Source organism: Phoca vitulina, unplaced genomic scaffold (assembly GCF_004348235.1).
Source record: "Phoca vitulina isolate PV1807 unplaced genomic scaffold, GSC_HSeal_1.0 scaffold33, whole genome shotgun sequence".
Classification (NCBI taxonomy): domain Eukaryota; kingdom Metazoa; phylum Chordata; class Mammalia; order Carnivora; family Phocidae; genus Phoca; species Phoca vitulina.
In genome coordinates this window covers 7354993-7381436 of record NW_022589736.1, presented here as the reverse complement: position 1 = coordinate 7381436, position 26444 = coordinate 7354993, and the positions used below count along the sequence as shown (strand labels likewise).

At 36.0% G+C, this 26444-nt stretch overlaps 1 protein-coding gene across 1 annotated transcript in view; it reads right to left on the bottom strand.

The window, feature by feature from the left end:
- NET1 (neuroepithelial cell transforming 1) overlaps positions 1 to 26444 on the bottom strand; it is a 72818-nt gene that overhangs the window by 25506 nt on the left and 20868 nt on the right. The window contains exons 2-3 of the mRNA XM_032425937.1: positions 17741 to 17807; positions 13594 to 13653 (exon numbers count right to left, since the gene is read on the bottom strand). Of these exons, the coding sequence (XP_032281828.1) occupies positions 13594 to 13653; positions 17741 to 17807 (127 nt within the window). The remainder of the gene's footprint in view (positions 1 to 13593; positions 13654 to 17740; positions 17808 to 26444) is intronic.

The window sequence follows — 26444 nt, the reverse complement described above, 5'->3', positions numbered from 1 at the left end:
ATATATAATTCTTTAGAATTAGAGGGTTCAAAAAAAAATGCCAAACACGATGAATAGAAAATTTAACAAAAACTCTCAAACTATAAAAATATTAAATAAACGATCCCATCAAAAAACAAAAAACAAGAGACTAAAAAAAAAAAAAAACCCAAACCCTGCAACATACATGATAAATCAGAGGCTAATATCCATACAACATAAAGAAGTCAAGTTATTTTTCCCTTTTTTCTCACATTTAAAAAATTGTGATGAAATACACATAAAATTTACCATTTTAACCATTTTAAAAAAATATTTACTTGAGAGAGAGTGGGTGGGAGAGAATATGAGTGGGGGGAGGGGCAGAGGGAGAAGGAGCTGGACAAGGGGCTGGATCCCAGGACCCTGGGATCATGACCTGAGCTGAAGGCAGACGTTTAACCGACTGAGCCACCCAAGCGCCACCAATTTTAACCATTTTTAAGGGTACCGTACAGTAGGCAGGGCTCAGAAGCATTAAGTACACTCACATTATTGTGCAACCATCACCACCATCGCCTCCTTTTATTCTATTTCTTCCTAAATAGAAACCCTGTGCACATTAGACTGTAACTCCCCATTTCCCTTCTCCCAAGCCCCTGGTAACCACTATTCTATGTTCTACCTCTCTGAATTTGACTATTCTAGGTACTTCATATAAACAAACTTATACAACATTTGTCCTTTTCTGTCTGGCTTATTTTGTTTAGCATAATGTTTTCAGGGTTCATCCATGTTGTAGCATGTATCAGAATTCAATTCTTTAAAGTTGAATATCCCATTGTATGTATGTATCACATCTTGTTTATCCATGAGGAAGTAATTCTTTCTATTCCTAGTTTGTTTTTTTTTTTTAGAATTTTTTTTTTTTTTTAATTTATTCATTTGAGACAGAGAGATACAGAGAGAGAGAGAGAGAGGAGGAGCAGTGGGGAGAGGCAGACGGAGAGGGAGAAGCAGACTCCCCGCTGAGCAGGGAGCCTGATGCGGGGCTCGATCCCAGGACCTGGAGATCATGACCTGAGCTGAAGGCAGACGCTTAATGACTGAGCCACCCAGGCGCCCCGTTGTTTTTTTTTTAATCATGAAAGGGTGTTGGATTTTGTTTAATGCTTTTTCTGCATCAATTGAAATGATCATGAGGTTTTCTCCTCAATTCTGTTAATGTGGAGTTATTACACTGGTTGGTTTTCATTTGTTGAACCATCCTTGCATGCCAGGAATCAATCTCACTTGGTCTTAGTATACAATCCTATTAATATGCTGAATCCACTTTGCTGGTATCTTCTTGAAGATTTGTACATCAATTCTTATAAAGGATATTGGTCTGTAGAGTTCTTTTCTTGTAGTATCTTTGGCTTTGGTATCAGGGTATTGCTGGCCTCACAGAGGGAGTTAAGAATTGTTCCCTCCTCTTTAATGTTTTGTAAGAATTTGAGAAGGACTGGTATTAATTCTCCTTTAAATGTTTGGTAGATTTCCCCAATGAAGCCATCTGGTCCATGGCTTCTCTTTCATGGGAGGTGTTTTGATTACTCATTCAATCTCTTTCATAGTCATAGGTCTATTCAGATTATCTCTGTGATTCAGTCTTGGTAGGTTTCAAGGAACCTGTCCTCTTCATCTAGGTTATACAATCTGATAGCGTAAAATTGTTCATAGTTCTCTCTTACAATCCTTTTTATTTCTGTAAATTGGTAGCAATGTCTCCACTTTCATTTCTGACTTCAGTAATCTGAGTCTTCTCTTTTTTTTCCTTAGTCAATTTACCTAAAGATTTGTTGGTTTTACCTTTACAAAGAACCATATTTTAGTTTCAATGATTTTCCTCTGTTGTTCTATTCCCTTTTTAATTAAAACCCACTCTAATCTTTATTATTTCCTTCCTTCTGCTAGCTTTGAATGTAGCTTGTTCGTCTTTTTCTAGTTCCTTAAAGTGTGAAGTTAGGTTGCTGATTTGAGATCTCCTTTTTTTTTTTTTTTTTGAGAGAGAGTGAGCGAGCACATAAGCAGGAGTTTGGGGGAGAGGGAGAGAGAGAGAATCTTAAGCAGGCTCCAAGCCCAGTATAGAGTCTGATGCAGAGCTTGATCTCACAACCCTGAGATCATGACCTGAGCCAAAATCTAGAGTTGGATGCTTAACCAACTGAGCCACCTAGGTTGCCCCAAGATCTTTCTCCTTTTTAATGTAAGAGTTTATAGCTATAAATTTCCCTTTTAGTTTTTTGCTGCATCCCACTAGTTTGGTATGTTCTGTTTTCATTTTCATTTTCCTCAAGGTATTTTCTAATTTTCTTTGTGATTTCTTCTTTGACCCACTGGTTGTTCAATACTGTGTTATTTTCTACAGAGTTGTAAATTTTTCAGTTTTCCTTCTATTATTTCTAGTTTCATTCCACTGTGACTGCAAAAATACTTTGTATAATTTCAATATTTTCAAATTGATTAAGGCTTTATATGATCTATTCTGGAGAATGTTCTATGTGCACTTGAGAAAAATGTATATTCTGCTCTTACTGGATAGAGTTTTCTGTAGATGTGTGTTAGGTCCAATTGGTTTATGGTGGTGTTCAAGTCCTCTATTCCCTTATTAATTTTCTGTCTGATTGTCTATCACAATTGGCAAAAATTTAAAAGATTAAAAAAATTCAGGGTTGAGAAGAATGTAGAGATATGTTATCATAAATTGATGAAGAAATATAAATTTGTCAAACTACTGGAAGGTAAGTGAACAATATTATCAAAACTGAAACTTGCAACCCAGCATTTCCACTCCTTGATATCAGTATTAGAGACATAACAATGGTTCCTCTGTATGGAAGGAGAAGACACACTGCAGCCTTTTTCTTAATGTGAAAAAATGGGAAATATATTAAAGGGCCATTCTTCAAGGACTGGTTAAGTAGATTATGGTACTTTATACTATGGAATATGATATGGCAACCAAAAAAGAATGAGGTAGCCTTATATGGTATTGATAAGAGATAAAGAGAAAAAAAGTGAGCTGTAGCACATGTACAGTATGATCATATATAGGTCACCATTACTAAACACACTGTGTGAAAGTATGTAAACAAACAGAAAGGAACCTAGAACACATCAAATAGTAACTAGTTACTTCAGAGGACTAGGCGATACAAGGAAACTTAAAAAAAAAGTTTAATTTTGAACAAAGGCAATGCATTCTTGTATTACTTTTATAAATAAAAAGCAGACACAAGCATTTACATGCACAGGCAGCCAGGAATGATTCACAGAAGGTCTAGGAATGATTAACCTTCAGGATAAATAGCACTGGATACTTCAATAGCTTCTCAGAGCATTATCAGGAATAATTGTTTTATGTTTAACTTTTATGTTTTTGGCTAAGAAGAACCATTTTCTTCTATCTATTCTCTGTTCCTCTTAACTTTCATCACCTGTACCAGCAGTTGGCTTCATTTTTTGGACCTATGTCACAGAGAAACAATGTTTTATTATGTTATGTTATAGGGCAACCAGTAGAGATCATAAGTTATATCAAAATGCAAGATGGGGGGCAGTAAGCTAGCCTTATTCATAAGTTAAGCCACTAGGGGTGCCTGGCTGGCACAGTGGGTTAAGCCTCCAACTCTTGGTTTCTGCTCAGGTCATGATCTCAGGGTTGTGACCCTGAGTCAAGCTTCTCCCCGAGTCAGGCTCCCTACTCAGTGTAGAGTCTGCTTGAAGACTTTCTCCCTCTGCCTCTTCTCCCTCTCTCTCTCAAATAAATAAATCTTTAAAAAAAATACTAAGTTAAGCCACTAGCTTTAGCATGCCAGCTAGCTTCAAATTATTCAAATCTGTGCCTCAGAAAAATTACCAATTACCTGTCATGGTCTAAGAGGTGGGTTTGTCAAAAGTGAGATTTTATTAATCCAGGAACTGACAAGACTATTGTAATCCCAACCACAAATGTTGTTTTTTTTTTTTTTTTTTTTTTTTAATTTATTTATTTGACAGAGAGAGAGAGAGCGAGAGAGGGAACACAAGCCGGGGGAGTGGGAGAGGGAGAAGCAGGTTTCCCGCGGAGCAGGGAGCCCGATGCGGGCCTCGATCCCAGGACCCCGGGATCACGACCTGAGCCGAAGGCAGATGCTTAACAACTGAGCCACCCAGGTGCCCACAAATGTTTTTAATATAATTTATTAGGAATAATATACATAACTTATTATGTTTAATCTAAAATTTACATAGTACACCAATACTCAAAGTATAACCCTTCAATATACTATTTAACTTATAAGAAAATGAAATCCCTAAATCTGAACATTCTGAAAAAGAATGAACCATATATATATATATACATAAACATACACATTTCTTTTGAAGTGTTCTGGTATATATATATGAAGTGTTCTGGTTTGTGTTTTGATCACTAACAGAGTTAAAGAACACTTTGGTCATAAAAATATGACTCAGTCTTAACTCATCCCAGATTATTTTACATTAACAAAGTAAAAAGTCACTTTGGACTCTTCACTATCAGAAGAAAAGGGCAAGGTTATGGTTGCTAACAAACAGAGCTGAGAAACACCTTTGGAAAACAAATACTGTGTTCCTTTTAAAATGAATAATTTTATACATAATATAGTAGTAAGGCAACCTGATAAAAGATAGTGCTAAAATTTTACTTAGAGACAAATTTAATAAGCAACCACAACTTCACAACAAAATAGCCAATGATCCCCTACATGACAAATCCTTAACATCAGTATTAAATTCTTAATGTAAGATATCCAAAATCAAAATATGTAACACAATGCTCATGTTATATGTTTACCTAAGTCCAAAGTCTTGATTCATATGATCTATACTACTTTATCTGTTCATTAAATATTTACTGAGCACCTATTATGTGTCAGGCCATGTGGCAAGGTGACTGAAGTACAGAGGTAAATAAAGTAATGGCTCCCAGCAACAGGCCTCAAAAGACAATACAAACTGATCATATTTAGCATATTACATAATAACTATTATATTTAGATGAAAGGCCATGCAAAACACAGGGCTGGGAGAGTTGGCAGAGTATCCATTTCAGGGCACGTTTTTGGGGAGAGGGACAACTTTAAGAATGTCACATTCTAACTTAATGGTTAAGTTCTGGCTATACCTAAGAATGGCTGGGACAACTTATACAACAAAAACAAAACCCAGATGTTCTTAGGTCCCAAAGGCACCCATCCTCATTCCCCCATCTCCTCACATTCACATAGTCTGGGATAGGGCCTAGCAGCACATTTCCTCCCCTAAAAACTCTCTGGGTAACTCTGACCTACAGCCAGAGTTGAGTAATTATTTTCAAGGTATAAATACAGTTTAATGCTACTGTGATCATCAGAACTTCATTGCTGACTTCTTTCCTCCTCATGAAATCCTAATTTGCTCCTTCTATTCAATTTTCCCTACCTAGAGGGCTTATGGGAGGGGTAACCAGGCTAGATGGGTAGGGGTGGGATACAGGGAGAGGGGTTAAGACTCTGGGAAGGGTTCCTGGATATAATGCCTGAGTGGGGATAGGCAGGCAATCTCCAGACAAAGAAAAGGAGTAAGGATGTACAAGGGAAAGGAAACAGGGAATATGATAAGAGACATATTTTGGAGAGATGGAGTATGGAGCTCATCATAATGGGGATTAGATGTTAAGTAACATTTGGGTTTTATCTTTAAAGCAATGAGTAGCTACTTAAAGAATTTAAGCAAGGTACTGAAAGACCAAGGAGGAGCGACTGGGTGGCTCAGTCGGTTAAGCATCAGGACTCTTGACTTCGGCTCAGGTCATGATCTCAGGATCATGAGATCGAGCCCATGTTGGGTTCCACCCTGGGCATGGAGTCTGCTTGAGATTCTCTCTCCTTCCCTCTGCCCCTCCCACACCTGCACACACGGGCATGTGCCCCCCCCCTTAAAAAAAAAAAAAGACCAAAGAAAATCAATATGGCATCATAAAGAGGCTATAGGCAGGGAGGCCAGTTACAAGGCTATATCTCTTGAAGCAACCGGATAAAGGGATGTGAAAATCAGGACTGTAATCTGGCTTAAAGATTCAGATTAGGGAGTCATCAGTTACAGACAGCTGAATCTGGTGAGTGAATGAACTCTCCAAAGAAAGATCATTAAGTAAGAAGAAAAAACTGATGAAGATGAAACCTTAGGAATGCTCTTTTCATTTCCACAGTCATCACTCCCATTCCAGGCCTCCAGACTCTGTACCAGGTCTTCACTAACCAGTACTTTCTACAGAGATGGAAGGACTATAACTGCAGAAAATCAGTTCAAGAATCCAGAATGTCTTTTCTGTTGATTTTCATAGGTCAATAAACTCTTCAGCCAATCACTTTCAGCTTTCAAATTGACTGGCCAATTAATCCTCTGTACTACTTCATTTCTTAGTTCTTCCTCATATATTTGACTCTTTCCAAAGAATTTATCATTCCTTACACATACATAACTCATTTTAATTCTTGGCATTTTTAGACACCCCTTCTCCATCTGGGGTTGGTTTTCCCAGTTCATGTTCACTTTCATAAAAACCCAACTCCAAATCAAAACCTCCCCAAATCTTCTATTTCTCCCTCCCATTCCTCTAACACTATCATACTTCTATAATCTATGCAGGCATGATTTTGTCAGAGGTTCTCATTTCCTGCTTGGATATAGTCTTATCTCTAAGGTTAAGTATAGGACCTGGAACATTGTGGGTGCTCCATAAAATGGTTGTGCAATCAAAAAAAAAAAAAAAAAAAAAGAGAATAAAAGAATAAAAGAATTTAGACCAGACCCTAGCGAAGTTTTGAGTATACAAAGATATTCAATAAATTATTATTTCAAATTCATTCTTATCATAGTTGTACATAGTTGTACATGATTCCTTAGGTTTGGAAGAAATGGAGACTCTATCATGGCATGTAGGTAGGCCTGGTTAATGTAATCAAACTTTTATAAGGATTTCTTTCTTGAATATAACTCCATAGTTTGAAGAACATAGCAACAGTATATGCGAATGTATAACCATTGCCCCAAACTTGATAAATTTTGAAGGAAAATAAAAAGCTTATCTTTTGGCTAGTTGATGAGTATTAGTATCAGTGCATAATATACAATCTATTCTAAAAATTATAGCAATTCAAATAATTCCAGTCAATTCAATGTCAATAAAATCTGCTAAAATTATAGTGGGTTCAGAAGAAAGCTAAATTTGCCTTTCACATTGGGAATAAAATATAGGAGTCATAATTCTGGGACTAAGGTGATGGCAGTGACATAGTTTTACAATTTTTCCAAATTCTTCCATAAAAACACACAGAACAAGGACAGCAAAATCAAAACCCCAAGGTCAATATGTATAGCACCATGTAACAAGGTACACATCCCCATGAACCCAAAAATATAAGTTAATGTGGATAAACTACCAACAACTAACTATAAGACTTATATAGCATCAGAAGAGAAAGCAGAGAAAAACAAAACATCTGCCAGATCTGAGTAGAGAAGAACCCTGAAACTATCGACAGCTACTTGCTACAGCTGCAGAGTTAGGCGGGTCATTGTGAGCACGGCAATTGAAACTGGGAAGGGTTTTATCTACTCAAGGGTGGCAGTAAGGGGGGTTCATGGCTGGAACACATGAGCTTAGGACTTTCAAAGCTCCCTTCCAGGACAAAGCCCTACACTGTGGTGCAAGTTCTGGGAACAGATTCAAGTCAAGTGGAATAGAGGTGACACACAGGTAAAGAGAAAGTTCTGATAAAAGTTGAGGAGGAAAACAGATCCTGGAGAACTCAAAGTATATCTACATTTATCATTTGTTAAAGACAACGGAAGAGGAAGTTTAGGGTCATGAAGCTAGAAAAGCTCTCCTGACTCACTCCTCCTTTCTAAAGCCATTTTCATGTGGTAATGACCAATAGAAAAGAATCACAGTCAAATCCCATATTAAGTTTTCATAAGGAAAAAAGGTATAAGGGAAAAAATAATATCCCTACAAAAAAATAAAGGCGTGGTAGAAAAACGTGCTCACAAAAAAACTATAATATTCCAAGACTAGCTATAAAAGAGCATAAATCAGAATTAGAAAGGTGGTAAAATTAAGGAAAGGATTAGCAATAAAAGAAAATATCCAAAACTTGAAATCAGATATAAAGGGTGCCTGCATGTCCTCTCAGTGGATGATCTCATCTTCTAGGGCCATGCATCTTGTCTGATTCACCATTTGTTACTAATCAGGTTTTGCGACTCTGTAAGGGCAGATGTTAACTGTAGAAAACTGAGAGCAGTGCAAATACATTTTGTAGGTAGATATGTAGATGAGGATATTAATCTGTTTTGTATCTAATTTAGCAATCTTATTCCAGCATTCTTTTTTTAAAAAATATTTTATTTGTTTAGTTGAGAGAGAGAGAGCATGAGCGGGCGAAGGGGCAGAGGGAGAGGGACAAGCAGACTCCCCACTGGGCGCAGAGCCCCACATGGGGCTCAATCCCAGGATCCTGAGATCATGACTCATGCCAACTGAAGTCAGATGCCTAACCGACTGAGCCACCCAGGCGCCCCTTCACCATTCTTTCTTCCAGTAATTAGAATCCTTCAGCGTTTCTGCTGGCTCACTCATTAATATATTAATTAAATCTTTGACAGGTTTTCACTCTTTAAAGTTTAAAAAAAAAAAAAAAAAAAGGGCAGCTAGAGCAACACAACAAAACAGAAAACTCAATCTACAACAAAATGAAGAGACAGTGCTTCCCCCCCAAAACCTTTTGTTTGTCAGATAGTTACAAACAGGACCACTATGAGACCCACACATGGAACCAAAGGGAAGGCAACTGGGCTCCTCTGATGGCCTTGAGAACAGGGAGCCCCTCACTAGCATGCTAGTCTGAGGACAGTAGTCTAACCTGGGAAGGACTCCATGATCAAATTCTTGAGCGGAGAGCAAGGACCCTTCCATGCAATGAGGTTAGCAGTCTGGGCCATTTAAACTCTTGAAGCTAACACAAGAAAAAACAGATAAAAACGAGGGAGCAAAAAAGATCTCAGAAAGTGTGAGGCTGTATTGTTAAAAACCACTTTGTGAAGACAACAGAAGAGGGAGCTCTGGAGCTATGAAGGTGAAGACAGGCTACCAGGGCTCACTCCTCTCACCTTTAAGACAGGAAAATTTACTGGACTTAAAAAATGAGGAAAGAAGAGAATAATGAATCCCTTTAAAACTATTATAAGAATACAGAAAATGTGAAGTAGAATAATGTCTCTATAGCATAAAATAAATTAAAAAAATTATAGAAGCTATGAAAGAACTTAAAAATCAGAAATTAGATGGGTGGAGAAAGGAAGATTTGCAATGAGGTGATAGAACTAAAAAAAGAATTAAAAATAGAAGAAAAATTATTTCAGAATAAAAAAAATCCGTCTACTGCATTAAGAGGAAAAAAAAAGACAAAAGGGAAGACAAGTTTGAAGACAAGCCCGGGTGGCTCATCTGACTCTTGATCTCAGCTCAGGTCTTGATCTCAGGGTCGTGAGTTCAAGCCCCGCACTGGGCTCCACACTGGGCATGGAGCCTACTAAAAAAAAAAAAAAAAATTTTAAGAAGATTTTATAAAGAGATAGAAAATATTTTGAGAGAAAGTGATAAATATAAAAGATTAAAAAAATCTAAGTAAAAATCAGGGAGGGGACAGAAAACAATGGAATGGAAAAAAAATGACAAAAACTATGAGAACAAGTCATCTGAATTTACTCAAGTCTACAGCAGGGGTCAACAAACTCTCTGTAAAAGGCCAAATAGTAAATATTTCAGTCTCTGTACGTCAGATGGTCCCTGTCACTGCTACTCAATCTCTGACACTAGTGTTTTTAAAAGCAGCCATTAACAATATATGTAAGTCAACGAGCAGGTCAGATATGGTTTGTGGGCTACAGTTTGCTGACCCCTTTGCTAGAAAATGAGTTTCAGGAAACCAAAAACCTAGAACTGGTGCTCAGCATTCAATATACATTTTGCCTAAAAATGGTTACCAGGGTACACAGCACAATCTGCAATGGCTATATGCTCTGATCTTGTAGATACAGTAAAACTATGTTCAAAACATGGAAAATGGTGACTGTACAGGAAAAACAAAGTAAGTACTAAATACTTTAAATGTATTAATTTAGAATAAAGAGATATTACTTTAGTTTATTAACAGGGGAGAAGGAGAGGAGGGAGAAGAGGTGTTAGTTGATTATAATAATGCTTATAGGAATGAACCAATTTACAATAGCTAAAAAAAGAGGAAACTGAAGGCAAAAATATCCAAGAGAACAAAAACATGAACCTTCCTAAATATGGAAAGACATACCAAAGCAAAAACACACAAGTAAAACAAATAAGGAAAGAATAAAATAGAGCATATAATGAAAGACAGCATGCTACTGTTTAGCCAAGAGAGTGGGATACACAAATATACATGCAATTGCTTCTATTTTTAAAAAGTGAAAGAATAAACCATAACATTTAAAAAAGGAATAAAGGGATTTTGTACAGAAGAAAGAAGTAGGGTAGAAGATCTAGGAATAGAAACAAGAATCCTGTGGAACTACTTTGAAATTCCATACAATTTTGTTATGTGATTATAAGAAAAATTAAGTTTAAAAAGTAGTTCTTAAAAATTGAAAATAAAAAGGAACAAGTGAGTTGTTGTCATAATTACACATAGAAAAGTACTAGTTCAGGGGCACCTTGGTGGTGCAGTTAGTTAAGCATCCAACTCTTGGTTTTGGCTCAGGTCGTGATCTCAGGGTCCTGGGATTGAGCCCCACATTGGGCTCCACACTCAGTGGGGAGTCTGCTTGAGGATTCTCTCGCTCCCTCTCCCTCTGCCCCTCCCTGCTCACACTCTCTTTTAAAAAAAGTACTAGTACAATAATTTAAAAACACAGTAAGTTGTACATATAATTTATATGTAAAAAACAAAAAACCTGAAAAATAAAACATACAATGTTTTTAGTAATTGTTTCATTTATAGTAATGCAGTAGCAATTTGCAGTAATGTAGACTGTTGTCTTTGAACTGTGAGTAAATCAAGTGAGAAATTATGTCAGTGTCCCCAAGACCTAAATTTTTGGTGTGGCTGAGAGATCTAGATAGTAAGATTAATGCAACTGAATAAAAAACACTGTAGCCTCAAATCTGAAATATCAGTATAAACTCAAAATTTATTTTATCTGAAAAAGTGATACACATTTCCTAGCTTTGTCCATTAAAAAGGCACAGAAACAAGAATCAATATAGCAACAAGGAGTGTTCATAATGTTCAGGTTTAAGCCTCTACCATTTCCTAAGGAAACCAGGGTTTTTAGAAATGACTGTTTCCAGGTATGGAGCAGAAACAACAACAAAATGTACAAGTGGGCCTGGAAGAACTTGTCATCCTGGAAGAAAGGGGGCCATTCAGTCTCTAGATATAAAGTGAGGGTCATGTCAAAGGATACAGGAAATCAATATATTGCATTCCTTAAATTTACATTATGTTAAATGTCAATTATATCTGAAAACTGGGGGAAATAAGGACATTGGAGCCATCCTGAAGCCAAAGATAGGGTAATTTGAGCATTGTAAGACTAATAACTGAAATGGATCAAAACACTACAAATGTGCTAATATCTGTAAGTTCATAATCATATTAAAAAATCATTAATTACTTTTAGAGAATTTTAATGAATAAAACTCATCACTTGAAAACTGATAAAAGGATGGTGAGGGGAGTTTTCTCTCTTTTTTTGAAGATTTTATTTATTTATTTGAAAGAAAGCGTACATGAGTGGGGGTGTGTGTGTGTGTGTGAAGAGAGAGAAGCAGGCTCCCCACTGAGCAGGGAGCCTAACATGGAGCTCAATGTGGGGCTCGATCTCAGCACCTTGGAATCATGACCCGAGCCAAAGGCAGATGCTTAGCCAACTGAGCCACCCAGGCACCCCAAAGGGAGTTTTCTTTTTACAGAAGTTTTCTAGTTAATAAAGATGACTGATAAAGGCACAATGTCACCACTTTGCAGCCCTCAATGACTAAATAAATCCAGGCAATGATAATTAATTTGCACAACATCACAAAAAGTACCTTCCGAGGGAAGTACAGAGACCAAAACAATCTCTAGATCTATCAGTTTATTAGGAATAAAGGAAAGAGAGGAACAGAAGAAATGATACCATGGAGATGCAATCATGAACATGCAGGATGTGAAGGGCTCTACACATGCAAGAACAAAAAATCCAAAAAAAAAAAAAAGCAGCTAGAGAGGGAACCTACAGATTAAAAGACACTGAAGAGAGAATCAGAATATATGGACCTTATATGAATTCCAATTCAAACAGACAAAATGAACAAAACCAAAACAAAAAAGGTGTAAGACAAATCAAGGGAAGTGTGAACACTCAATCTGATGACACAGATAACATGATACAAAGTAAAGGATTTTCTTCAAAATAATCCAGGGGAGAGGAGGCAAGTAGATAGATAAAATGAGAAGAATCTGATTGCATGATGGGAACTGCTGAAGTTGGGATAAACAAAAGGAGGATTATACTTAAGTAGATTTGACCATGGATTTTATTGTGGCAAACTATAAATACTATTTCTGTGTGTGATCTGATTTGAAGCATACCTAAAAATACTCAGGGTTGCCATTTCATCCTTTTTTTTCTTTCTTCGAATATAGGATTTTTAAATGTTAACTAAAACTGTTTTGCAAAAAGCCTAACACTTAAAACACAGAGTTCTTCCATAAACATATTATGTATGTACACATGCCAACCCCATCTCCCCAAATCTGGCTTGCTGGATTTGGTAAAACGTTGACGGGCAGACCTATAAAAATTTGCCATCGTTACACATGATGTCAAACATTTTTAAAATCCCGCTTAAAATATGTGTAACTTTTATGTAACAATCTTTAAAAAGGTTCCTTAAAACCAAGATGGTTCTGTAAAGTTTGCCAACTGTTAAAAATGGACTAAGTAATTCCATAGATACCAGGTTTTGGGACTTAACTACAGTTTTACATAAAAGGATACATAATTATTTTTTAAGTGTGCACTGGATTTTAGTCACATGTCACACATTGGAAATGCACAGCCACTTCGGACCCGCAGACGAGCTGTTTGGTTTGCATGGTCCAACATATAAAGACTGGGAGATTTCACATAAAAATCCAGATTTTGACAGTCCTACAAGGAGCTGTGGGCTAGAGCACAATAGCAGCTGCCTCTTGCAGGAGGGCACATTTCTCTTTTCCACCACAGTCCCTCCCTTCCTTCCTCCTTGCATACACCGTACGCCTGGCCTCTTTAGGCATCTGAGTGTGAGATCACTAGCTAAAGCCTAACATTGTTCTTACGGAGGCTTTTACCTCATTCTTAACAAAAAGTACAACAGAAAAAAGGAAGATACCTGTAAGAGCCCATATTATTCAGTTTTGCACTTATAATTTTTTTAAAAATTAGCATTCATTATCCTTATAGCACAAAAATAAAACACTATCTGCATATTTTTAAATGCTTTGACAGAGCAGGAAGGCTTACCTTCAGATCAAGGCTGTTAAGGCTTACGACATCATCGTCTTTTGCTCTCCGCTTTCTTTTCTATATGAAAAAAAAGATTTCATTCTTATATAGAAGGAATGCATGTTACTTCATTAAACAAAGACCTCATAAAACCAGAAAAATCACTTTAAAAAAGTGAAGCTGTACTCATAAGAAAATTATTTTTGAAAAAAAAATTATTTTTGAGGGATGCTCATAAATTATCTCTAGCATACTGTTTAAATAGTCCCCCCAGCCTGAATCATCTCATGCTGCGAAGTTCCACCCTATTCAAAAACCTTATATAAAGTTTTTTCAGAACTCTTATGTAAGTCAAGGACTGACTACTTGTTATGAGAAAAAGTAAAATATGTTTTAAACATAAAGGCAACAATTTTTTTTAAAAACGAACACATTATTTATCCTATGGAGGGGGGAGGGTCTTCACTCAAAAAAAAATACCCTTTTCTCATGGCCCAAAGTAATTAAGACTTGTTGCCTGAAGCAGGATTTATCTGCTGGGAGACAACACACTTGTAGTTATCATTCATCATCCTCACTCAGCCCGGCTGGTGCCTATAGTGGCAAAACTGTGTACAATCTCATTTCTGTCCTTCATCCCTATTGAAGAAGAATCCTTAAGTAACACATCACCCACTCACACCTCAAAATAACTTTTCAGATTACCTGTGACACAGTCTAGCTCTTGTGAACTCTCAAAACTGACCAGCCAGGGTGCCCTTCCAGGACCTGACTCCACCCCAAGGAGAAACTGGTGGTAGTGGAATCAAAATGGAGCAGGACAGGGACAACAGAGAAAAGGAAAGATAGAGTTCAGATGGAAGTGGGGAAAATAGATGGAGCCTGGAAATCACAGAAGCAAGGCGCCATAAAAAGTAGAGAGGGAGCTTCTCTCTGTGAAGTTAGAAAAGTTATCTGAACCAAACCTCTTTGTAAAGTTCAGAAAAACTAAATTCACATTAAAATGAACAGAAAATTCTCCAAGTCAAATCTTACACGAAATAACTCTAAGAAAAATGGGAAAAGGGGAAGAATAACGTCCCTACAGGGAATGAAAGCACTTGAGAACGAAATACTCAAAGAAGAAGAGCAAAACTATGACATACTATTCCAAAGTTAGCTAAAAGACATTAAGAAAATGATAGAAGACCTGAAAGAACAATATAAGTCAGGATTGGAAAAAAACTAAAAATGAGTTGACAAAAAATCTTTATTGATCCTAAGGTCATATCCAGAAGATCTAGAAAAATATGAATAATATGATCCTAATTTTGAAAAACAAAGCAAAGATCCTGCATGTGTGTATCTTATTTGTAAGGCTGTGTGTGTGTGTGTGTGTGTAAATAATTATATGAGCAAAACACAGAAGGATAGGTATGGTATTGCTGACACGGGTTAGAGTGGAGGTTGGGGATGGAAGGATTGACAGGGGAGAAGAGAGGAAAGAAGGAGGAAACTGCCAAACAAAAAGAAGTGTACTGAGGGAAAAGCTCATTCATGATTGTACTTATGCATTTATATAAAATCATGTACATGTATTTGCATATGTATAAAGACATTTAACAGATTTTAAAACATTCTACTATATTTTCAAATATTTTAAAGTTTTGCTTTTCTGATTTACATATTCAATCCATCCAGAATTTATTTGTTTGTATATGGTATAAGATGGCATATCTAACTGTCCCCACTGCTAATACCATTGTTGCAGGCACCATTCCTTCTAATGTCTACAATGCAATAAGTTCTCATACATATGTCAGTTTCTGGGTTCTTGATCTTATGACGTTGGCCTATCTACCTAGACCTTCATCCACATTGTGGTTCCATAATTACTGTACCTGTGGAGTAAGCCTTAACAGCTAATCCATTTAAGTCATATGTTCCCTGACTTGTACAATACCTTTGCTGCTCTGGGCTTTCTACTTTTCTTCCTGAATTGTAGAATGAGATCTCTTACATTCTAATGGGATTTCTATCAGAACTGCACTGTACTGAATTTATAAATTAATAGGGGGAGTACTAACATTTTTATGTTATTGAGCCTTTCCTTACATGACTATCTTTCCATTTACTTTAGTGTCTATATTCTTTATTAATGCTTTCCAATTTTTCCCATAAAAATCTCACAGATCTTTTCATAGATTTATTCATAGTTTAAAAAATTTTTATTTCAATAAAAGCATCTTTACAAATTACATTTGTTTATTGCCATATATATACACATTTTACTGACTCCTTTTTATAAACTTTATAGCCAGTAATCTTGCTTGAACTCTTATTAATTCTAATAGCTGCTATTAATATTCTCTGGGATAGTCTATGTAGATAGTCATATTGTCCCTAAGTAATGAAATCCTACTGTCTCTTCCTTTTGAATTTGAATACCACTTGTTTTCCTGTCTTACTGTGTTGGCTAGAAGCACCAGTACAATGCTGGATAGACATGTTGACAGCAGGCTTTTTTTCAAAATTTTAAGGGAATGTTTCTAACATATTATCATTACAAAACATGTTGTTTGTGGCAGGTCTCAGGCTAAGAAAGTTCTATTCCCCCGTTTGCCAAGAATTTTATCATGACTGGGTGCTGATTTTATTTTTATCCATTCTCATTTTTCCTTCTATTTTCTTTGGTTCATTCTATTTTTCTTTCTCTAATTACTTGAGTTAGATGCTTACTTTTGTTCTTTTCTTTTCTTAAACTATGTATGTGAAAGTTTATAAATCTCCCTCTTAGTACTCCTTAATCACATTCCAAACATTTTAATACATGAACTGAGCTATTTCTTTTGTAATGAGAGAACGCTACAAAAGTGTTTTTCCCAAGTGGGATGTACCCATCCCAAAGGACATGCAAGATATTTTCCCTGGATGCAGGAGGAAAATGTTAGAACTTCTGGTTTTATGTATTTATTAACCCTTAAAAATAAGCTTTACTAATATTTAATACACAGATGAACTCATCATCACCCACATTATAAGGTTAGACAATGGTGATCTAATCAGTTCCCAGAAATTGACTGCACACTGTGAAAATGTCATGGCTATTTGAAATATAGACTTATATCCACTATCATGAACTTCACCGTAGGTTGAGTACTGTGCTTTGCATTATTAGTTAATAATGGTGGTACATACATAAAAATCCTAAATAAATATATCAGGTGTACGTGTTCAAAATATTTTTGCTGATAGGTCGCAAAATCAAGTTTGGAGACCCTTCTTTACTAAAGTTTTTCTGTTTGAGTTTAGGCTTGTCAACTACTAAGGGAAAAAAACAAGATGAAAAAAGTCTCAAGGAGAATAGAGAACTGTATTAAAATCAGGAGACTCTTGCTATGAATGCTTTACTGACCAATTAATATAAGTAACTTGTATAAGAGTACAGAAATCTCAAACAGAAGTCCCCAATAGAAATATAAATTAAATACAAAAGAACAGAGTGAGAATTAAATATGTATTGCTGAACCCATCAGCACACAATCAGGTAAAGCTTGGCAAACTAGAAACAGAATGATTTTTGCTATTTCCTCCAAATAAGAAAACATAAGAATCATGTTCTATTTGTACATACATTATTTATATGAGTATTATAAGGTAATGAGTTTTTAATTACAAAAAGAATCAACTGTCTGGTGTCATTTTGCACAGTTAGATGCCTCTGTAAAGTCTCATTCTGTAAAGTCTCATTCTAAAAATAATGAGACTAGGATTCTAGGATGATTAATAAGAAAATAATTCATTCAACATATATATCATCTGCAATCACTTTTATATTTTTCAGCCAAGGAAAAAGTTGTTAGAGTATGTACATAAAAACAACTTCATGTTTCATAATATATTCTCTTAATTTTAAAACTGGTAGGAATAAGAGAAAGGATTGCATAAGGTTAAAAATAAATCTGATACTTTTTAAAATATGTTTTATATTTAAAGTAAAAGTTGTTTTTAGCTTGTTAGCAGAAGAGAAAAGAATTAAATTAGGCTGCCAAAGAGGGTGACAGAAACACTGTACCTCAAGATATTCAGAGAAGTACAGACAACTGAGTTGTACACCAGACTGAAAGACAACCTAGGAATTAATTCTGTCAATGTCTTGACATAAAATACCCAGGTAGCTACTCACCAAAGTGAAGTCCCAATGGGGGCCAGGTGTTAAAAATGTGAAGGAGCTACCTCTCCGAAGGGAATATCTGTTAAGAGAAAATTCAAGCAATAAATAAACTGAGAGTAACTTTAGTAAAATAAAGCACTAGACAGATAAAAAGCTATCTTTTTCATAGGTTCAAAATTATTTAAAGTAGCCTTTTTAGTCATTCAATTGTAGAAATATAAATGAGGGTATGCAAAAAAAAAAACAATCAGGGTATAGGTTTTGGTCATTTTTAGAATCTTTACAAAAGTGAAAGGGGCTTTATAAAATGAGTGGACATATTAAAAATAATTCACCAAACCAAGCATGGTTATTTTAGGAATATATACATGGTTCAATAGTAAGAAATCTATTTATATAGTATATTATACTAATAGGTTAAATAAAAAGCAGTAAACGACGCAAAAATTACTTAGTGAAATTAAACATGCATACCTAATATTTTAAAAACAAGAATAAAAGTATGCTCAACATAATAAATAAAACCCAAATGCATTTAATGTTTAAATCTCTTCCATGTATTGATTTTTTTAAAAGAAGTTATGGTTTAATTAACCAAATAAAGAATTTTAAAAACTATATCTGAGACAAAAATCTCAAGTAAGATTAAAATTTGACTAGGATTTTGTTTGTTACTATTAAGTGACAGATTTTTCTTCTGTTTATCTTTCCATTCAAGAGAATCCTTTTAACAAAAACCTGTCTTCACCTTTTTAAAATATAAACCTCTATGTTTATAAAACATGCAGAAAAATCACAAAATACAGCTAGCACAAGAAATACGGTTTATAAACTATACTTACCATTAATCTCTTCGGGTGTAAATAAATATAAAATAAATAGGTTTTCCCCTTGTATAGAAATAAATGAGAGAAGCAAAGGCTATTATTTCAGCTTGCTAGAGGCAAGGGAGTCAGCCACCATCACTTGTGTTCAGGCAAACTCAAGGGCAGGCTAAAGAATGGGAAAGTTTCATAGTGGAAAAAAGGGAAGGTTTCAAGTGTGCCCTGATTGGAGGATGTTGGCATGGCAAGCTGAAGGTGAGCTAAGCAGGAGTGGGACCTCTTATGTGGCTGATCGGGGCGGGGGGGGGGGGGGGGGGTACGTATTTGGCTTGCTCTGATTGGTTCAAAGTTGGAAGCAAGGATAAAAATTAGGGAACCTGGCAGTTATTGATCAAGTCCTGGCCACTGTGGGTCGATTGTTAAAGTTATTGTTCAGCTTTCTGGATTGTAAGGTCGTTCTCCATTTGTATATTCACTCCATTTCTCACCCTTGATCCTCAGGGTCTTTGTTCACTCTAAGTTACAGAAATACCACAGATGGCTATTACACCTACAAGAATTTACAAGCTTAAATCAAATACAAGGTAGTTTTCTAAGCTAAATATAAAGCAGAAGTTTGCTTATATTCTGATAAAGAACACAAGGGAAGATGGCTACAAGGAGAAAGAGGATGTCAAAAGACTTCACAGAAGAATTAATATTTAAGCAATACTAAAGGTAAATCAAAGAGAAATAGCAATTAGCAAAGCATATGAGAGCCAGGAAGGCTTTTTGGGCAAAGGGAACAGTACAAGTTAAGGGGGAGTGAAATGAATTATATTCAGGAAACTGAAAGTAGTTCCTTATGTTTGGGTATCAAAAGAAATAAGAAAGGGCTAGATAAAAGGCCTTACATAACAACTCTTAAAGAGTATGGAATTGATCTTAAATATGTATGGTGGCAGCAATCAGCTATAGGATTCTAAGTAACAAGAAGGATGAACTGGAAGGCAGAGGGACTGGTTGGGAAGACCCGTCAGGAGGCAGCTCCCATATTGCTTACAATAGACAGTGAAGGGCTGAAGCAATAGCAACAAAGTTAGGAGAAGCACATTAGAAAGAGGGCTCAGTGACAAAACTGGCAGATTTTCCCCTTTTCCTCCCTATGCCAGCTCAGTTTCCACCAAGGTTCCTGGCATACTGAAATACGGTTCCATTAATAGTAATTAGAAATAGATGCAGAAAGATCTTAAGATATTTAAGCAAACATTTCCTAAATAATTATTTGTGAAAGATTAAAACACAGTAAGCCTTTTACTACTCTTAAAGCTCATATTTTTTTTCTCCCGAGGGCCTCTTTAGTGGAGAAAGATAACTTAAGGAACTGATTTATCTTGCCATTGCAGAAAAAGTAACAATGAAGAAAACAGTATGAGTTTTGAAAAAACACTGGAATAAGGTATTTTGGTTAAACCAACATGACATCTGAAATGCATCAGAATTTATACGTCTAAACAATACAAAGATACAATATTATAAACAATGCTAAAAGATTATAGGAGAAACAGGACCTTCATACCATATGTATCCATGGATCACACTTTTTAAAAACACTACTCTAGGTAAGTGCTATCATATACTACATGGTTAATAAGAGCAACAGTGGGGGCAGGATTGAGAAGCATCAATTATGATTTCTCATAAGATTATTTTTAATCCAGTGCAAATAGTCATTACAAAGTAGTAATCATAGTGGCATTTAAAATATTCAATAAATATGTCCTTAAGACAAGTTTTAAGGAGAACACAAAACCAAAGTTATTCATTTCTTTAGTCCCTAGAATCAACCAAACTGACCTCAGAATGAATTTGATGTTTGAAAGCTGGAAAGAAAAATAGCTCTTAGGAATTTCAAATAGGTCAACAAACTGGAAAAATATTTCCAATCAGATGGCAAGATTCTTTCCAGTACAAGCTGTAATCGGTTTTATAGTTATGCTATTTTTTCCCAATTCAATAACAAGTACCTATTTATTTTGAATACCCATGGAAAAAAGAATCCAATAAACAAACTGTGCCCAGGAATCATGTAAGACAGTGCCAACTTTTAAAAATCTTGGAAAGACATACAGTCATCTTTCACAGGGCTCAGACTCCAAATGTAATAGCTATTTTAAATCCTTGTGGGAAAAAAATTTTGGATTTCATAAAACGTTAAGATTGTTAAGTAGTCTTTCTAGACGATACTAAGAGTTCATTTAAAGAGGTTATTAAAGGCTGAAATAAGAAATGACAGTCCTTCATCTTTTCAATAATTTTTGTCCAATCCCCTTTTCTCATATATTCAAACAATCACAACATTTCAGGCATAAGATAAACTAATACATGTAGAAACTAGCTTGGTGTATTAAATTGTGTTTCCTCTTAACCCCGCTGTGATTATTCCTTAGCCTAACATCCATACTTCCTTTCCTATCATTTTGTGTGTTTTTAAACAATGTAAATTATTTTTACAATAAACTAATTTTAGTCTAAACAAAGCATAATTACAATGGTAAAGATAATGTTCAAAAAGAGAAAAATTCTGTTAATTCATTCTTAAGCCAAATCATGTTTTCAAAGATTATGATTTATGTCACTGCCCTCCTCTATCATGCAAATAATTAAGAGCTGAATTAGAATTATAAATAGCAGAAAGGTAGCTCAATGAACATTTTCATAAAATGTACTGGACAACATAGGATAATTCTTCCAGTTAAAAAGGAAGAAAATGTAAAGATACTGCCTTATAATAAGGTAGATATTTAGGGGTTTACAATGAAGAACAACCAAAATGAGTTAGCAAAGTAATGTTTTTAAAAAGCAAGTGAAAGGGGCACCTGGGTGGCTCAGTCAGTTAAGTGCCTTTGGCTCAGGTCACGATCCCAGGGTCCTGGGATGGAGCCCTGTGTTGGGCTCCCTGCTCAGCAGAGAGCCTGCTTCTCCCTCTTCCCACCCTCTCTCACCCCCCTTGTGCTCTCTTGCTATCTCTCTCTCAAATAAATGAAATCTTAAAAAAATAAAAAATAAAAAGCAAGCAAAATAGAAGGACTAAAGATAGGAATATAGCAGACTAGGTCACTGACATCAGCAAGAAGACTTGAGGCATAGGGCACCTAAAATATGACAAGGTATAATTGAAAACTGTGTGTGATGCCTCCAGATCTATAAGAATTAGTTCCTATGTGGTAAAACAAGAAAAGAATACAGTAGCCCTGAAATCTAGCTGCTAGGCTAAGGAAGCTGGTCCCACACACCAGCAATGCAACTCAAAGAAACATCTGGGCCTAATGACAAACTACTGTGCATAACTCACAAACAGCTAAAATTTAAAATTTTAATCTGTAAATGCCAAGGGAACCATGAATGTAGAAAGAATGATGTAAATTATTCTCTGTAGTGAACATTTGTTGATATTCAGGGTGCTGAACTACTCAGGTTCTCAGTTTCTTAGCAAATTAGGCAAAAAACAATGACAAATATTATTGAAACAATTCATTTATTTGGGTCAAACATCTGATGTAGTGGACTGTTTTGACTGCTTAGCATCTTTGCTATTAAGAAATTGTCTCTTCTCCCACTTTGTAAAGGTTCTGCAGGAGCCAAAACTCATGTACACTCTTATCCCTTACCCTATTAGGGTTTCTCAACTTTGTTATCTGTGAGTCCCAAATAATAGATACATCTTGGAACATCTCTAAGTCTAGAACACAGCTGAGCACCTAGAAGCCAGCACACACACATACACACAAAATGTGGAATATTCATTTCATATCATGGAATACTATTTAGCAATAAAAAGGAATGAAATATTCATGCAAGCCATAATATGGATGAACTGCAAGATTATACACTATATGATTGCATTTATATGAGATGTCCAGAAATATAAATTTATACAGATGGAAAGCAGGTTAAGTGGCTGCCTAGGCTTGGGGGTAGAAGTGGGGACTGACTGCATAAAAAATTGTAACATTTGTGGTGATGAAATGTTCTATCAGTGGATTGTGGTAATAGTTGCACAACTGTATAAATTTACTAATATTCACTGAATTGCACACTTAAAATAGGTAAATGTTATCATATGCACATTGCATCTCAATAAAACTGTTAAAAAGTAGTTATTTGATGTGGGAACAAACAGCCTTAGGAACTAATGTGGGTATCCTTTTATTTTTAGCAACTACATAAACAGTAATAATAATGACGATCTTGAGTTATCAAGAACTGGCTCAATTATTTGTTTACATGCCCTAATTTGGTTTAGAATACCTTTTGAAAAATAGCCTATCCAAAAAGTTACATCCCCTTAAAGGGAACAGGAATCCTTAGATTGAGTTTATACTACAGCTAGCCTGGCTTAAGACTGTGCCTTTAACCCTGGCTATCATTCTACAAATTCATCAGTTTTACTGGAAAAACAAAATTTATAGAGTTCACTACTGGTAGATCATAGGCATGGTATTGTCTTTTTTTTTTTTAATTTTTAAATTGTATTTACTTGAGAGAGAGAGCGCGCGTGGGTGCACGCACATGATAGTGGGGCGGGAGAGAAGAGGGACACGCAGGCTCCCCACTGAGCACAGAGACTGAGGGGGTGGTGGTGGTGGCGGCTTGATCTCAGGATCCTGAGATCATAACCTGAGCAGAAATCAAGGGTCGGTGGCTTAACTGACTGAGCCACCCAGATGCCCCATAGTATTACCTTTCTACCAATGGAGAGCATTATTTCAAATCTATTAAAAGGAGTAGGTTATAAAATCCTTAGAAGGATCATTATGGATTTATACTCCTTCTATACAAGTAATGTGTAATATTCAGTGGATTCTCCTAAGGCCCCAAAGGGCAGAAATATAATTATTTAAATGTTATTTACATCTAGTAATTGTAGTATTTGCATAGAAAAGCTCCTTAAATGTGGTTACATAAGTGACAGTAATTGTTTTGCTGGTTAATGCTACTAATACATCCCTTTATAGAGACATTTTGTGGAGGAAGCATGGCAAACAGAACATTAAATCAGGAGTTAGGAAATACAGGACAAACATTTTCCAGTATCTAGCTGTGAAATTTCAGAGCTTCACATTCTCATCTATAAAAGAAGTTGTGCTAAATTCTAAGGCCCTCTCGGTACTAAAATGGATGAGTCAAGGTTTCTTAGAGTTAATAACAGCAGCAAGAAATTTATGGAATGCCTGTTATGTTCCAGGCACTATTCTAAGCATTTAGATGTTTATATGAGTTCTACGCATTGACTCATAACCCTTAGAGCAACTATATAAGGCAGGTACGCACAAATGAGGTATAAATGAAGAGACTGGCAGCACGCACCAGTGAAACTGGTCAAGGCCTCAAAGTAGTCAGTGGCAGTATCAGGATTTATATCCAATCAGTCTGGTCTAGCACTATGCTGTGAGAAATTACACTACACCACCTCTACAAGAGCTGACAATAGAACTGCTAATATTCTTTGATAGACAGTAACTAAGTGATAGTTCTAGTGTTTCCTCAAAAAATACAAATAATGATACCTAATATTCATGGAGCATTTGCTATGTCTACATACTGTTCTAATGTTTTATATGAATTATGTCAAATAATTTTCATAACCTTATGAGATAGATACTGTGAAGTAAGATTTAGAGAGATTAAGTCTCAAGAGCCAGAGTTTGAAACCAGGAAGGCTAACTGTAAAGCCTAAACTCTTTAAATACTAATATTTTATTGGGTTGTGGGTCTCAGTCTAGAAGAATGTACATTACCAGAGAAAATAATTAGGTGAATCAAAGCTGGGGCCAGGACAGACTCAGCATCAGGGAAATGCAGCCGGGAAAGCAGGCCTTCTTCTGAGCTCTGAATCATATGGTAGGGCCCACCCAGGGCTGTCAGTAGACAAGACCCTTTCTTGCTATCCAGAACAAAAAGGGAGGGACGTAAGGGGAGAAAGGATTTGAGAGGCCGCCATAGAACCTACACAGAAGCTTACACTCTACTGGATTCTAGCTATTTCTACTCTTTCTTCCCCCAATTACCTCTCCCCTGCCATAGCCTATAGCAGTCACCATACATATGACATGTTCCCCCCAAAATCAATATTTAGCAGAAGCAAACCAGCTTCATAATCCTTCATTTAACTTGGTACAGACTTAAAACAGTAAGTCATCCTAGGATCTGTACATCCTAGCGGTTTCTATTGCCTACTTCATCCTTTGATCTAGCCCATTTCTTGCTTGGGAGGCCAGGATTAATTATTAGCAATGGGTGCGGGTGGAAATGAGCTCCAGACCTGTGGGTCAGGTTGACCAAAGGGTGGGCATGCATGTGTATGTATGCGTGCATGCGCGCGCACACACACACACCCCCTGTACTGACTAGTTTCACTTTAAACTCCTGACTACAAATTTCAGGTAGGTCTTCACTTTGGCCCAGCAATGCTGTTACATTTCCCTTGTCACTTCCTCTCCTTTCTCTCTTTACTCTTCCAATACTCCCTCCCCAACCCCACCTCACTTTCAGCTTATGACTTTGCAACTTATAATATTATATCCCCCACATTTACATTGTTCAATCTACCAACATACCCTAAACTTTTTCTTCTCTTTTTGTTATAATGTATAAGCTGTATTAACTAACACCAAACCTTCCATTTATACACTGGGTTATATCTTCTCTTCTCTACTCTTAAAAGAAGCCAGAGACAAAACACATTAACTTCAAAAAAATTAGATACGAAATGTAAATAGATAAAATCCAACAATTTAAAGATTAAAAATTGCTAGGGGAAGATTCTTTCTGAATAAGGGCACATAGTCAGTGTAATAAGGTCTTGAGGAAAAGTAACTGTGTGATCAGTGGATTTGTGAACTGAATTAGCTGTTCATTTTCAGAGAACAATATCTTTACTTGAGGGAACCATTAACAGACAAACTATCATTATTTGGACTTGGGTATTTTGCAGGCATTTACTCTACAATGAAGTATTGCTGCCAGTGATAAAAATTTGTGCTTTCAAATGAAAATTAGAATTTGAAAACTGTATCCATCACTGTGAGCATGACATCTCAACACTTAAAAGCTTTTCATGTGAGACTGGTAATTATATAAATGACTGTGATTTTTTGATAGCGTTTAACAGTATGTATCAACCTTTGAAAGATCTGCCTAACTCAGTATACTAATATTTTCTAAATGACAAATACATAATGTCACAAAATCATGGATAAGTAAAACAGAGCTACTCAAAAATTTTAAAAGACAGTGGATTTTAATGTAACAGAGAATGAAAAGTTCATTTATACATTTCAGATTCCAAACTGCAGCCAAACTTTAAGAAACTACGATTTGTCAAGTTCTGGTGTATTATCAAGGAAGAATATCCATAATTGTCTGAAAAGACCATTAAAGGGCTCATGCACTTTGAACTAAAAATCTGTGTCAGGGCAGATTTTCTTTATATACTCATAGACTTCATTCCCTATAGACTTCATCTTTATATACTGCAAGAAGCAGATATAAGAATCCTGCTCTCTTCTACTGAGTATTTACCCCAAAGATACAAAAGTAGGGATCCAAAAGGGTACGTGCACCCCGATGTTTATAACAGCAATGTCCACAATAGCCAAACTGTGGAAAGAGCCAAGATGTCCATCGACAGATGAATGGATAAAGAAGATGTGGTATATATATATACAATGGAATATTATGCAGTCATCAAAAGGAATGAGATCTTGCCATTTGCAATGACATGGATGGAACTGGAGGTATTATGCTGAGCGAAATAAGTCAAACAGAGAAAGACATGTATCATATGACCTCACTGATATGAGAAACTCTTAATCTCAGGAAACAAACTGAGGGTTGCTGGAGTGGGGGGT